Source organism: Macrosteles quadrilineatus, unplaced genomic scaffold, assembly GCF_028750875.1.
Source record: "Macrosteles quadrilineatus isolate MER2022 unplaced genomic scaffold, UCM_ALF_1.0 Scaffold_28__1_contigs__length_1566739, whole genome shotgun sequence".
Taxonomy (NCBI): domain Eukaryota; kingdom Metazoa; phylum Arthropoda; class Insecta; order Hemiptera; family Cicadellidae; genus Macrosteles; species Macrosteles quadrilineatus.
In genome coordinates, this window is record NW_026542621.1 from 721114 (window position 1) to 737177 (window position 16064).

The 16064-nt window shown below is 34.8% G+C and overlaps 1 protein-coding gene across 2 annotated transcripts in view; it reads left to right on the plus strand.

Annotated features, from left to right (window-relative positions):
• LOC129005631 (uncharacterized) overlaps positions 1-16064 on the plus strand; it is a 44435-nt gene that overhangs the window by 7142 nt on the left and 21229 nt on the right. The window contains exons 3-6 of one of the 2 annotated variants that reach the window (XM_054434589.1): positions 3814-3875; positions 5085-5301; positions 6177-6243; positions 6615-6673. In XM_054434589.1, coding sequence (XP_054290564.1) covers positions 3814-3875; positions 5085-5301; positions 6177-6243; positions 6615-6673 — 405 coding nt within the window. The remainder of the gene's footprint in view (positions 1-3813; positions 3876-5084; positions 5302-6176; positions 6244-6614; positions 6674-16064) is intronic. The other variant, XM_054434590.1, reaches the window with a different exon arrangement.

Sequence of the window (16064 nt, forward strand, 5' to 3'; positions counted from 1 at the left end):
TCATGAGTAAAATTATGTAGACCTACGTAGTTAAACCCAATCATTACATCAATCATTATGCAATAGTTATGCAATGATTAGCATAATCAGAACTAGGCTATGTTTATTTGTTGTTCTAAGTCAATAGTTATTTAACTATGAAACAAGCCCATGTGGATAAAGTAGACCTTTGTCTAAAAATATACTCTGGAAATCAAAGTTAAATTTATATACCCTTACTTCAAAATCTTTTAGATATTTCAACTTAAACATTTGTTCTGTTAATTTTTATTTCATGAAATAAGTTGTCTATGTGGGTTTTTATAATACCTGTTATGCAGTTCCAAAAGTAACAATCGTGTTTAATTGTTCATGATGGGTTAGCCTCTGGATCAAGGTAATGCAAATATAAAAGGTTTAATTTACCTGTTGCGTCAATTGATCCTTTAAGTTAGTTAAATAACTACGGCCGTTTCGTACTGCTAAACGAGTACATCTTCAGGTCATGAACGTTAAAATACGGCCTTCTCATCCATGGGTGGAGTCGTCAGCACATTTAGGACACATAACACGAACACATACGAAACAATAAAATATTTACAATTAAAAAACTTGGCCAAGTAGTCCGAACACGAGAGTTGTGTAACCGGTAGCGTTAGATGATGAGTCATGAACTGTCATGACTCATCATCTAACGCTACCGGTTACACAACTCTCGTGTTCGGACTACTTGGCCAAGTTTTTTAATTGTAAATATTTTATTGTTTCGTATGTGTTCGTGTTATGTGTCCTAAATGTGCTGACGACTCCACCCATGGATGAGAAGGCCGTATTTTAACGTTCATGACCTGAAGATGTACTCGTTTAGCAGTACGAAACGGCCGTAGTTATTTAACTAACTTAAAGGATCAATTGACGCAACAGGTAAATTAAACCTTTTATATTTTAATTGTTCGACGAGATGCCACTGACAAATACATCAGTCTAGAGAATACATTAAATCTGATGTCTTTAGGCCTAATATTATCCGGACTGATGTGTTTGGCTATGGCATCTCGCCGAAACATGTACATGATTGTTACTTTTGTAACTGCATAAGAGTTATATTATAAAAACAACCATATAGTCAATATTGCAGTTTAGAGGCTATCACAATAAATTATAATAAATAAGTTATGTATTTTTTGTGAACATATGTTGTGGTATCAGCAAGTTTCTAATCTGTCTGCGTATACATGCATTTGGCCTGTTTGTGGAACATTCAGTTTATTTTATATTTTATCCAATGTATGTGACATATCTGCTCAAAATGATCAATTGGTTTTGTATTGATCACTTGTAAATCATTTTACAACAACAGAACCCTAACAATGTGGTAGCCTAACAGGCTCTACGTCCAAAACAAATTTTACATATTAAACTTTTATATAATTTTAAGTATTTTTTAGATATAGGTCTAGAGTAGTACCAAATTTAATTTACTTTTTGTAGAAATTCAAAAAAAAAACTTTATCTACTGCTTTTATTTATTATGTCAATAAAAATATTATCAGCATTTATAAGCAATACAACAGCAATGCACATTGCAGCAATTAGTTAGCAAATAATTACAAAGAAATAATTTCAAAGTTACCAAGCTAAATCTCCCTTGTAACTCTAGAGATGTAAAATAACCAATTTAATTGGAGAGGTGGAATTCCAGCTGCTGTGTTCCCATGGGTTTTGCTAGACAGGTGCATCACAGCTGTTTGCTTCTCTTCTCTTTCAGCACTCTCCTGAAGAATTAAAAATGCAAAAACTGGGTTTTATGATACAGGGCTGCATAACATCAAATGAATAAGTCTGTCTGACAAAATCCCTTTATATTGACCATTTAAAAGTTCCTTCTGACCGCTTCCCATTTTATATATTGCAAATAATCAAATGAGCTTAAAAAATATATTTGGAGGGAGGAGAAAATATAAAGTGTCTGAGGTTCAAATCATTTGAGAGACAAGGAAAATATTGTATTGGGCCTCATATGTGTGAAGTACAAATGATTAATGATAATATTTGTGGGCTTCGCTAAAATGTTTTTAAGATTTTAATTAGGCCTATTTGATTCACATTGTTCACATTTCAGGAGGTATTTTCCTCTAAGTACTGCTTTCTGCTGAAAAATCTATATTTTACATTTTTATCCATTTCATAAGTGATGAGCCCATTGTATTTTTAATGAGGTTCACTCAGAGGTGTTGCTGTAATTGTTGCATGTATACTACTATTTTATAATTGAGACCTCACATAATTGTGCCATCCATTTAATTTTTATCAGTTCATGTATTCTTATGGCCAGTTGGACAAAATCGCAAGAAATCTATGGATGTTTTATGTATGTTTGAGCCCTAACACTTGGCCATTTCTTCGTGTTTTGCACGTTTTGTCAGCTTATCACAGTAGAGCATACATTGCTCATGAATGCGCACTCCCTCATTCCTTTTGTTGTATTTGTAAACGCTTAATGTACATTAGCATTCTATCAAAATAAATGGTTGTTGCTAGAACTATGTGTACAGTAAACCTAAGATAGCCTCTATCTAAATGTATAGTAGGCCAAGGCCTATGCTTTTGTTTCTTAATTGTATAAACTATGATAGTTAAATATTTATCTTCAAGGAATGGTGATCTTATTTAGTGATAAGTTAACAATTGTTGGCATCACAATCTTTTGATGCTAGCTTACTGTTACTAATTTGTATTTGAGGACATTGTGAATATGAAAAATATTTTCGCCTTTTCTAAAGTGTTTTTTGTTTCAATTAAGCTAGAAAAGTTGTTTTTACCTTAAATCAGAGAGCATTTCAATTTGGCAAACAATTTGAAAAAATATATAGCCTATATTTTTATGCATACTTAAATTAGTGCCCATCCTCTAAAACTATAGAATACACATTTTGGATTGAACTAACTTTTTTGAAGTAGGACGTGAAAATTGCAATTCAAGAAGATATGCCAAATCATAAGAAAAATAAATATTTAATAGCTCAGAGAGTGTTAATTAAAACTAAAATCGTTGGAAAAAATTGCTGGTATAGCCTAATCATTTATTACTTTGTTTTATAATTTTTATTCAAACAGAAAATCTTAAACCCCCAACATGATGATTTTTAACCCTTGTGACTTAAACCAATGACATTATATGAAATTGATTGTTTTAATATTTAAATTTTTAGTAAACTTGGAGGATTCAAACTTAAAACCAAGACAGGATTTAAATCCTTTATCATGAATGTAGTAGTCTTCCTAATTATGATATAAGTTAGCACATTAATTCCTTTTCAAATACAGATAAAACGTATTTAATTGAATTATGTTGGCATTTACAATTTTTTATGTCAATTTTGTGTTGCTTGAGAAATCTAATAAAAAGAATCAACGCTTAAATAAAATCATTACAACTATTAATTGTGAACTGTCCCCTTTAAACACATTAACCGTCATACATCGCTTATGCGTCAGAGATCCAACAATGTTTAGTGTTCTAGATTATTGTGAAACTGATTGATCACAAAAAGTGTTTTTGAATTTGTGAACATCAATTAATAAAATACTATCACACCAATTTAGTTCCAACTCCCCAATTTTTTCCTTAAATATATCAGTTATCTGTAAAATCATAAATTATGTGTAAAATGTTGAGTAAAATGTGGTGGGAACTGTGAAATTGTCATACGATGTAGTCCACCAGGATATCACATAAGATATACCAGCTTGCACTGTTAGTGTACTCTATCAGTTTAGTCATTCATAAGCTAGAAAATATATAAATAATGAATGAATGAGTGTTGTTTGCAGATAACACCAACTCAGAACCAACTAACACCAGCACTACAGTTGATAACTCAAATCCAAGCATTGTGAGTATTAGATTTGTCATATCTGTTTAGTATTAATTGTTTAAATTACTCACAGACTTTATATATTTCACAAAAGTATTGTTGAAATTCTCAGTAAATACTTTTCAGAATTAACAAGTGTTAACTATTCCCCATCGTCAAAAGATTCTGAGTGGAAAATAACAACAGTTTGAAAATTGTTGTCAAACAATCATTTCCAAATTTAATAAAAGAGTAACAACAGTGATACATTTTTTGTCATTTTTCAAACTCTATTTGGCATGAAAACATGACACGGCAAATTCAGACTATGATATTTGTTTACTTGCTCTAAGATCTTCAGGCGCAAGTGTGTTATGTTATTTTTTCTAAGGTCAAGTAAGAACTTCTTTTAAAATGTGTTTAGATTATTATTGCTAAATTCAAAACAGTATAGCACTCATTTAAAAACTCACATCCAAAAAAAAAAAACTTAAACCCAAAACTGCAGAAGAAGAGTGGTTATACCCTCTTAACATTCTCATTAGAATAATTCAAAAGTTTGATGGCTAAAATTGTTCTAAACATTTACTATTAATTTGGCATTTGTAAAATTTAGTTCTATGTTATTAATTGTTAATTCTATAGCGTAACCAAATTTTAGGTGATGGTTTTTAATTCCTTGAAGGTGTGAATTCAAAGTATTTTACACTTAAAATTTCAAGTGAAAGTTTTTGGTGAATAAATTATTTTGGTGAAGGGGTGATACAACATAGTAGTACCTCAATAACAAGCCTAAATGGTAAGATTTTAGTCCTAATGTTAATAATACACAATAATGTCAAATCTTTTAAGATATATTCTTCAACAAAAGTTCAAAAAACAAAAAGTGATTTTGTTTCCAAATCAAACTATGGTTTATGAGATCTTCCTAAAAACTTTATAAAATATTGTAACCGAAGTTTTATGTTTATTAAGAAACTATTGTTAATCATATTTTTTGCACAGAATGACTCTCAAGGCTTGTAATGCTTAAGATAATTGAGATACTATACCTTAAAGATCTTTGCCACCTAGGTGTAAAGATCAAACCTCAGCAACTTGAACTGTGTGATAGTTTCCTAATTTGTTCAACTTTATTACCAAGTAAGAATAATACATGGATCCAATCCTTTAATGAGACAGTCCTTCGCCAAAGCTGTATTTTCCAAATATCCTTAATTTTGTATGATCTTGATATTTTGTTTCCAGAAGCAGCCTTCTTATCTGAACCTGGCCTGCTGCATCAGTGGATACACCACGCTGACAACATACAACAGCAAGCAGAGAGAAGGTTTCAGATCCAGAGACATAAGTCCTGCGAGAATCACAGGAGCTGGAGCAGATGATGCTGTCTTCACATCTCTCTGCGGAAACTATCTCTCAGCACAACCCAGATATCTGACAGAAATGGACCACCGCAAAAAAAGTTAGTTTGATTGATTTGTGCTTAAAGTTTAGTTACTGTACTAAAGATGATTGCCCACATGTAAAAAGTTATCAGTGTAAAAATGTATTTGTGTTAGTAGTAAGTAGGCTACGTATTTCAAAATTTTTACAATATTAGCAGGGGTTTTTAATACTTGTCAGTAATCACATGACTGGCTAGAAAAACTCGTTGGTTTTAGTAATCAAATTTTTATTTGATGGTTGACAGGGATGTGTGACAGTTGTAGTTCTCTATTTTAATTTTATATTTTATTGGGTATTTATTACGAAATTGACAAATCACTTTGTTAAAGTTTTCCATGACCTTATACAGTAGTCCTTCAACAATTTGGTCCTTTATAATCCAGACCCTCCAGCCTCCAGTAATCCGGCTTGATCCGCTCAAAAAAGTTGAACCTAAAAATGTCAGTAGCCTCTGTATGTAAATCCATGTTAGAGAACAGTCCAAGATTACTTACTATACAATAATTGTGTAGTAGGTACAGTAATTAATCATCCACAACACAGAACTGCAATGTATAACTTTAATTGCTGTATTTACAAACAACATTTGTATAGTTGGTACCCACAATGCCGAACTGCTCTGTTATTACAGTAGCAAGTGGCAAGGAATTTGGGAACAAAAGATACAACTCACATAAGCACACTCGTCACTTGCTCTCAACAAAACATTGTTAATTAGCAGTACATTAAAGCGTTACTGTCACTGTGAATTTTTTGTAGGAAACTAAGCAGTCTCAAATTCTAATGTTCACTAATTTTAGCGGTCTCTTGATGGTCCTCCATTTTCCTAAATCCGGCCTACCGGCTACCCATCTGAATACTTCTTACAACTGACTTTTACTGTTTTATCAGGCGGTGACGGGATGATGAATGGCAACAGTAACGGAGCCTCAACCTTCACCTGCTCTTCTACCTCTGTGTACGTACAATTGACATTCTACTCTTATGTCTTAACTAACTGAACGGAAACCCACTTTAGACAAAAGTTTTTTGTAATCAAGAAAATAATTCATTTTATCAGTATTTTGGAATATGAAAAAGAATTAAGAAATATTTTAAATTTGTCTAAGCATTTTTTTTTATTGTATACATTGAAAATCTTTCTTATTTAAGAGGGATTTAGCCTTAGAAGCAATATATTTTTTAAGGATATTAAATGATGTTTATATCCTGCCAAGTTCTAACTAATACCAAATAAACTTATATTAAAAACATTGTTCATGGTTTAGGGTCTTGTCGATCTACTCTATTCGGTTTTAATGAAACACTGTGTTTTTTGTCTTTCCACAGCACTGCAAACAGTTCCTTTTACCGATGTGAAACCAGAAAGGAAATTTTGTGTCATACAGGTACTATTTTTATCTAATTTACTATGCACCTTGACTTTGGAAACATTGGTAGAATGCTAGTTTATTGTCTCTAGTAAATGTACTGTTACCTGTACATGTTTAGCTAAGATTTAAACCCTACTAAAAATAAGTTGCATCCATTATTAAAAAAAGGCAGTTTAAATGTCAAAATCTCACAAAACATGATTAAGGACACATAATTTTTTTGATATAACAATCAAGTAATATTCTTTGGATTTGGACCATTCATCCAATTGTCTAGCCTATAACATAAGATTCTCTGTAAAGGTTTTATTGATAAATAAATTCTTATTGTCTTTAAAAAATAATTTATTGGCTAAGAAATGTGAAAAAAGTATGATAATCTGAAAAAAATATGCATCAGTGTAGTTACAGATAGTGGCCTTATTCTACCTCAACATCAGCAGTTTGAAATTTTATTGAATGAGTAATATTTAATAATATTTTTAGTTATTCTTGGCTTAGAACAAAAAATTATTCAACACTGTACTTTTTTGATACTTTTGCAATATCGATACTTTGGTTGCAATATTCTAGTGGTATCGATAGTGCAATTCCGACATGAAATTGATACCAAGTATTGAAGGATTGGTGGCATCGCAACGTTCCTACATATAAGTAGTTCTGTATACAGTGTGTAAATTAAGTCTGGCACACATTTTTTATCTTTTTTCTATAGTAGATAGAAGAAATCAATTTGCGGGATTGATTAATAACAAATGTTAGGCACTTTTTCATCATTTTGAAAAAAAAATCCCCTTAAGAGTGGGTCCCAGTAAAACAAAATCCCGAAATGGCCGAAATTGGCACACTAGCGCGCGTGGAGTGGAGCGGACATTTGTTGAACTACGTGCGTGGCAGTCTCGACGTCACAGGCATGTATCGATCGATAAGTGACTCACGGCGCGGGCGCGGTGTTGCCGAACCCTCGCCAGGCGCTAAGCAATGTAAGGCAACGCCGCATTAGCACTGGCGATGAACAAGTGTCAGTGGACTGGACGGCGATTCCACCCTGCTCCTGCTCGGAGTGTCGGAGTGCACTAAAGTCACTTCCATCGCTTATTTACTTAGAACACTCGATTTTGCTCACTGCTCTTCGTTGTTAGTGGATTTATCTGGGATGGTTATTTAGCCTGTTACAATTTTATATCATAGAGAATGCTTTGGGAATATAATCAGTTTACAAACAAAAGTTTTGAAGTGGAACAAGGATCATAAAAAATTTTCTAAAGCAATAATTGAAAATTCTTATTAAAACCCTATAGTTTATCATGTTTTCGGATAGAACATGCAATTTAAAAACTTTTTTATTCGTGATATTTATTCCATAAACCCACTAGTTTAGGAGATACAGCCTATGAAAAAATGACTTCCGGTCTAATTTTTGTATCATGCAGCTCCTAAACGAGAAAGTTTAGCGCAAAAATGCGAAGAGTAAAAAAGTGTTGTACGAAAGAAAAATAGTGGAACAATGCTCATGAAAAATAAGCAAAAACAGGGTGAATAATATTTAATTAAATTGATCTGTTATATGTACATAGTGCAACATTATCAATTCTGAGATTACTAAAAAAATGAAACAAGTTAAGTAATTACATTAATGAATGGTAAATCGGATCCAACACATGTTGGAAACATTAGTTGAAGATCAAGTTTTCTAAATACCAACGTAAATACTGTTCAACTTTACAATCATGGTGGATGGCATAGGCCTAACCAAAACAACACTTGACAAACATACAATTTGTGAAACACTTACACTAGGCTTGTAGAACATCACAGAATGAAGTTATTTGCAATCTGTTTAATGCATAAGTTACAGATTTTTGTGATAAGTTACCGATGACGTTAATTGTGATAGTTGTGATACTAGATACAGTGATGGAACACCTGCTTAACATATAATAATAATGCAAATATTTTTGGTTTTTTTTTCAGTTATTTGAGCAATTTTTTTGTAGTTGAACAATTTAAGGGGGGAAGATGAATTAATCTTAATAATTGTAATAACATTAGCATTGTTAATTAATTCATCTACATTCAAATACCGGTATCCTCCTCAACTCCCAGAAAATCAATTCAACAACTTGAGGCCTAAACATAATCATAGTATCAAAAGTATTTATTGCAACCATTGCAACTGTCCGCTCCTCTTTGACCGATTGAAAACATAAATGATCAACAATCACAGATAGTTCAGTGCTAAGGTAAGGAATTCACAGTTTGGAGGTCCCGGATTCAAGACCCGCTGGGGAAGATAATTTTGATTCTAGTTTTTTCTCAAAATTTGTTTTTATGAACTATTTAATCAAAATGCTCAACTGATATATATGCATTTCACACAAAATCTTTATTATTTCGTGTTTAGGATATGCCCATGGGATGGCTGGTCCTATGTGAAAACAATTTTCAACATGTTGCAAAGTCAATTTTAAAATTGTTGTCAAAACAGTTTTTAAATTGTTGTAAAACTGTTGCAATATAGTTATAAAACAATTTTTGAAATATTTTAAATTTTGCCGGTTGTCAACTATACTCATATTAATAACAGTTTTAATATAAGTTTAAAATTGAAACAAATTTTTCTCGTTTTTCTGCTACTTGGGACATCAACATTTCTTATAATACTTAAAATTTCTTATAAAACTTATCTTCTATTTCATTTTAATTTCAACCCCCACACTCCATTGTCAGTCCTTTCATTATAACGTTAAGCCTTTTAAATTTCATTGCATGTTTGTTCATTTGTTTCAATAAAACACCTTTTGCAATTCGTATATCTTTGTTAACTTATTAACTTTAAACATTTATAGAATAGGCCTAGCCTAAATGAATATTGTGAGGTGAGTTTACAAGTTCGGGAAGTAAACATTTCATATAAAAGGTTTCAAGTTTTTCTTTCATGTTTACTTCCCAAAAGTCATCGTCCCGATCAATTTTTACAGCTTTTAGACCTTTTGGTTTCCAAATGGCAAGTTTCCTCCCAACCTTTCGAAATTGGTTCTTCATGTTTGTCATATGTTTTCCGGTTCATGGCACGAACATTCATTGCAGACAGCAGCCGTTCAGGCGACAAATCCTCCGCCATTGGTAATAGAACCGGCTACTGCTGCACTGTTTATGTCCATTGACATTGCATTTTCCCGAGGTTCAGGCTCACTCCATATTGTCTGTTTGATGTGGCACATGTTGCAATCAAACACAAACCTACTCCTAAGCCCTCTTTTTATTTCACTAACTAATTTCAGGTTTCTGAGGGAACAGCCGAATTGAGGCGCATGTTAACTTAGTTTGACAAATTGATCAACTAAATAACAAATGTCAACTATTCTACGACCGGTAATATGACAGTTGCCCAAACAGTCAGTAGGATCAGATGATTGCGTGGAATTGTCTACAAAGCCCAGGCGCATATTGTATTGAGCTTTGTGGCACGATACTGGCAGTGCAGCACAGCACAAGGCGGAATTGGGCAAAAAGTCTGTGTTGCACAGTTGACATCGCAAATTGGGCAGTGGCGTACCGTGGGGGGGGCGGGGGGGGCGGCCCGCCCCAGGCCTCACACTAGCATAGGCCCCCAAATGGTAGACTTTATTTTTTTTTAGATACAAAAATAATAAAAAAATTTTAAAAAATCAGAGAAAATCTCTAAATTAAATTATTTTTAAAATACTATTTTCAATCATGATTTATATTTATTTTACATAGTTATTTAAAACTGAGCTAAAACAAACAGAAATGCCATTGTGTGTGCAGTGTGCACGATACACGCCGTTATAAGCAATGTGCGACAGTGTCCGCCGTCCACCACCATAACTCTGTTACTCTGTAGTCTGTTGTCGTGGGGCTGTGTGGCCTTGGACAATGCTTCCACCCCTACGGCCAACGCTGTTAGAAACATAGACTCGCCCGCTTTGGCCGTTTGGCGAATTTGAATTGCCCGACGAGCTTAGAATTTAAAGGTTGTAAGTCACTGTGTAGTGTGTTGGTGTTAAAGTAGTGGTCAGTTACTAGTTAAGCGTTTAATGTGGTTTATTTTTAACGTATACTTTAATGACATGTTGATATTTGTATTTACGATTCTGTGATAGTGCTATTTCGTCATCAAGCATTAGCATTGAAGCATTTAGAATAGGCATAGGCCTACAAGCTCCTTGTATGTTACGACTTCTCTTTGTCATCAAATTACGTTTTTGGTAAGTTATTTAGTTTATATCAAACTTAATCGTATGAAGTTGGATTATTTAGATTATTTCAAATTATTTGGTTTTGATGCAAGTATTGGTATACAGTATAGGTTGTTTTAGCTATTAGTAGGCCTATCTTAAAAATATATGGAACAGTATTTTATCTGATAACAAATTAGGCCTATTTAATTGGTAGGGTTGTTTTAAGTTTTATTGATATAATTTGAGTTGTAAGGTTGTAGGCCTAATTAGTTTCCCTTTCTCTTTTAGCTTTGTAATGTGAATGTGTGGCTAAGCTGGTATTGAGGGACCATCTTAAATGAACAGTGTCCAAATTGGGTGGAAGTAGACTCTAGACGGCACTTTTCAGTTTGATAGGGATTGCACAATGTTTTGTTTTTCTTCTTTTTGCATTATTATTGTAGAGGTGAGGTAGAGGAAGACACATATTCATATTTATTTTTATTTTGGTTAAATAAAAACATGTGTTGAAATTAATGTATGATATTGATAACATACATAATACAGTAGTACATAACAGTAACCTAAATAAATAAATAGCAGTAACAGAGAAATATATAAAAAAGGCTTAGAGGTAAAAGCTTAAAGTGTTAAGTTTGAGTTTGCCTTTTGATTTTAAAGATGGAGCGGAGGTAAAACTATTATTTTTTTTTTTAGACTCATGATAAAATGAAACGAAACTATCAAAGTGGATGGGATAAGAAGAAAAAACAAAAAGCTAAAGAACAAGAAATTCAACGTCTGTCAGGCTCAATTTTGAAATTTACTCAAAGGGTATCACTTCCAGCAAACAATGAAGCGGAGCTTGATGTGCCCAAATCTTTAGAAAGTACAAGTACAAGCTATGACCAACGACCAGGATATGAAGAAGAAGTAAAAGGAGTTCAGGGGATTGAAGACGACAAGGAATATGAAAAACGAGGGAATGAGGAATTAATGGAAGATGAAGGAGGGAATGGGGAAGACAAGGAAGATAAAGAATTAGAGAATGTGGAAGACGAGGAATATGAAGAAGACACATCTACTTTGCAAAGTTATGACCCAGAGTTGCATCCACCAGAAGAACCAGAGGAGTTATCATTAGATTTTGATGTTGGAAATTGGCCTACTCCTGTGCCAGATAGCATTAGGTTAGATATAATAAGGCGGGGGAGTGAAATGTATCAACACATAGAAGGGCCGTTCGCAGCTGTAGAGAAGCCTGGGGAAAGTTCCAAAGGTCACACACGACAGTTAAGCAGTAATTGGTTCTACATACGGCTTCCCAGTGGAGAAAAGATTTTAAGAAAATGGATGGTTTATTCTCCTGAAAAGAAATGCTTGTTTTGTTTCTGTTGCAAGCTCTTTGATAACAATCCAAAGAAACCCTTGGCATCCAGTTTCATCACAGGATTCAACAGTTGGTGGAAATTAAATCCTAAAGTGTCTGATCACGAAAGCTCTGAATTACATGTTAACAACTTTGAAAAATGGAAAACTCTTCAAGCAAGCCTTTTCCTTAACAAAACGATCGATGCTGCTCACCAGGAAGTCATGGAAACAGAGAGGAAGAAATGGAGGGACATTTTGCATAGGCTCTTAGACATCACACTTTTTTTGGCTACACAGAATTTGCCTTTTAGAGGTCACAGAGAAGGCGTTGACTCTGAAAACCGTGGCAATTTCTTAGAACTGGTTGAACTTCTTTCACATTACGACCCTGTTTTAAAGGAGCACAACATACGACTTCAGCAATCGTTGCAAGCAGGAAAAATTCCAGTTTCTTACCTATCGCCTGCTGTACAAAATGAGTTTATTTCTCTCATGGGAAACGCCGTCAAAAAAGAAATTATCTCCGAAATCAAAAAAGCTAAGTATTATGGAATACTGTTTGATAGCACGCCTGACATAGCTCACATGGAACAGATGAGTGAAGTTATAAGATATGTGAAAATTGACAACCGGGAAGTAGAGGTGAAAGAGTCATTTCTAGGTTTTATTCAGCTTGGTGGAAAAAAGGCACATGATATTACTGAAGCCATAATCCAATCACTTGAAAAGGACGGTTTGGATCTACAACTTTGTAGGAGCCAAGGTTATGACAATGCTACAACGATGTCAGGTATCCACACAGGAGTACAAACAAGAATTAAAGATCAAAATCCAAAAGCGATTTTCGTACCTTGTGCAAACCATTCCCTCAATCTATGTGGCGTTCATGCTTTTGGAAGTGTTTCAGTTTGTGTCACATTTTTTGGAACCTTAGAAAGTGTTTACAACACGTTTTCATGTTCTACACATCGATGGGAGATACTTAAAGAAACCGTAGGCGTGACAGTGAAGAGACTTTGTGAGACTAGATGGAGTGCGCATCACGATGCGGTAAAACCAATCCTCCAAAACTTTAAAAAGCTGGTTGATGCTGTGGAGAAACTACGCGATCCTTCAGAAAATTTAGATACAAGGGGAGCAGCGGAATTGCTGATGACCAACATTTGTAATTTTAATTTTCTTTCTTTTTTGCACTTATGGTACCACATTTTGGTAGAGGTAAACCATGCACAAAAGTACCTTCAAATCAAAGGTATTAGCTTGGAAAAGTGTTTGCTGAAGCTTAAAACGTTGAAAACATTTTTAGAAGAGAGTAGGGAAGAGCTGACAGACAAAGCTTTAGAATATGGAACAAAAACTTGTGCGGAAATGGACATCGACTTGGAACGGAGACAACGCAAACGAGTAAAAAAAATGATGCCAGGAGAAACTGCTCAAGATGCAGGTTTGACCCCACAACAAGAGTTGAAACGCTCTATGTTAGAGTGCATCGACAGATTTCATGAGGAACTAGAAAAACGACTAACATCAATGGAAAATGTTTATGAACAATTTGCTGTTGTGCACTCAGAAAATCTTGCAAAACTAGAAGACGACCAAACTATGATGACTTATATAAACCGATTCACCACTGCTTTCGACGATGTAGAGGAACAAGAGATGTTACCAGAAGTAAAAAGACTGAGACGGCATCTGAAGGCTTCCAGCATAGGAACTGATGTTGCAGCCTCGTGGACATCACTGAAAATGCTACAATTTATTATTGAAATGGACTTTCGTGAATCGTTGCCAAACATAACAGAGGCACTTAAACTGTTTCTAACCATTTGTGTATCTGTGGCTTCTTGTGAGAGGAGTTTTTCCAAACTCAAATTGATAAAAACTTACCTACGCTCTACAATGAGCCAATCTCGTTTGACAAGCTTGGCTTTGCTATCTATTGAAAATGAGACTGCAAAACGTGTAAATTTTGATGAAGTAATCAAGCAGTTTTCTGAAGTTAAGGCTCGAAAAAAAACATTTTAATGTGTTTCTCCTCGTATTTTCATTTCACTGAAATACTGGAATGTCGTTTTTCTCCAGTTTTGTATATACACACTTTCTTGTAATTTTAGAATAAAATTTGAACATACCAATTTATGTTGTCTGTGTTCTGTATCTGTTACCTTCATCTTACTTGCTACTAAATTTATATTGTTTATTTATATTGCTCTTGATACTAATTTATTTGATACAGAATAGAAACTTTAGTAACTATAACTAGTAATATAATTTTTTATTACAGTAGCAGTAGTAAATAATGTATAACTATCTAAATTTAATAATCGTACACAAACACATATATATGTATATATATATGTATATATATATATGTATATATATATATAGGCCCCCTCATGAATAACCGCCCCAGGCCCCCAATTGTGTCGGTACGCCACTGAAATTGGGAAGCAGGGTCGTGCAGTTCTCGTATAGGAGTGATACAGTTTAGGGCCGGCGCGCACTATCCCGACCACGACCACGACCACGACTCCGACTGGTCGGATACGACCAGTTTTATAATAGGAATAAATGGAACAGCGCGCACTGGTCGACTGGTCGGACCCTGGTCGGGCCCTGGTCGCACGACCAAAATTTTCCAGTTTGGTCGGGCCCGACCCGCTGGTCGTTGCAGCCAAAAATAGCACACAATGTAATGGGACGACGCGCACTACCCCCGACCCGACCAGGACACCACTCAACCCCCAGTATTCATAGACCAATCAAATGGTGAGCACTAGCTTTTTGCGCCGGTCTGTGAAGTGACTCATTTGGTAAAATGTCGCAGGATTTTGACACTTTTGAAACCTGTCTTCTTATTGACGTAGCTCTTCATAAAATGTTGCAAAATGCCCTTTCAGACCTGACAGTTAACATTGGATATACCCAGTATAGTGTCTTCTTCCGCTTAACGTACTTACAATACAAATGCACAATAACAACTACTTCTTCAACAATCATCTTGACACTGAAGTTTGTAAAACATTCGTTGCCTTGGTCGGGTCGTGCTCTGGTCGCATGATGAATGACAACCACTGGTCGGGCGTTTGGTCGTGGTCGTGGTCGTGGTCGAGATAGTGCGCGCCCGGCCTTTTATTGTGTGAACATGTTGTGAAATATTAGGATTTGAGTTCTGAGTCAGATTCAGGTGCTGATCTAGATTTATTGTTACTTCTTCACAAGAGAACAAGAAAGAAAGGGCGAAAAAATTGGCAATGTTTAATGTTTTTCGTATTTTCTCCCAAATTTCATTCTTGCAATTACTATTTGTTACTATGACCACAGACAATATAATACCTTATGACTGGTAACGTAAAAACTGGATAAAAATGCACAATTTCTATTAATTATCCTCTAGATCCGTCACAAAACACTAGTAAAGCGTAAACCCGGCGCAGGTGAGCAATGCGACACAGACACTTGTACTCGACCACATGTGCGCGCAGTCCACGTGCGGGACTGCCCTGCCCTGCCCTGCGCTGCGCCATAATATGCGCGTTTCCTAGCGAACATGCGGTTTACAAAACACTGCCCTGCGCTGCTCCGACTGCGTCTCAATATGCGCCGGGCCATAGAGGTAACTCATCGCCTCATCAGCAATCAGTTCATCAACATCACTACTTAGTTTTCTTTTTCTACTTCCCACAACACCAAAATCTCTCAATACTCTCCACTCAGCCAACCTTTCACCACCTCTGTTTTTTACCTTTCTTCGCAACGGTCGTTTTTTATTTCCTATAATACCACACCCGTAAATAAAAAGAAACACACGAAATGACTTTCTACATTTGTAAGTCAGTAGAACTACGAAT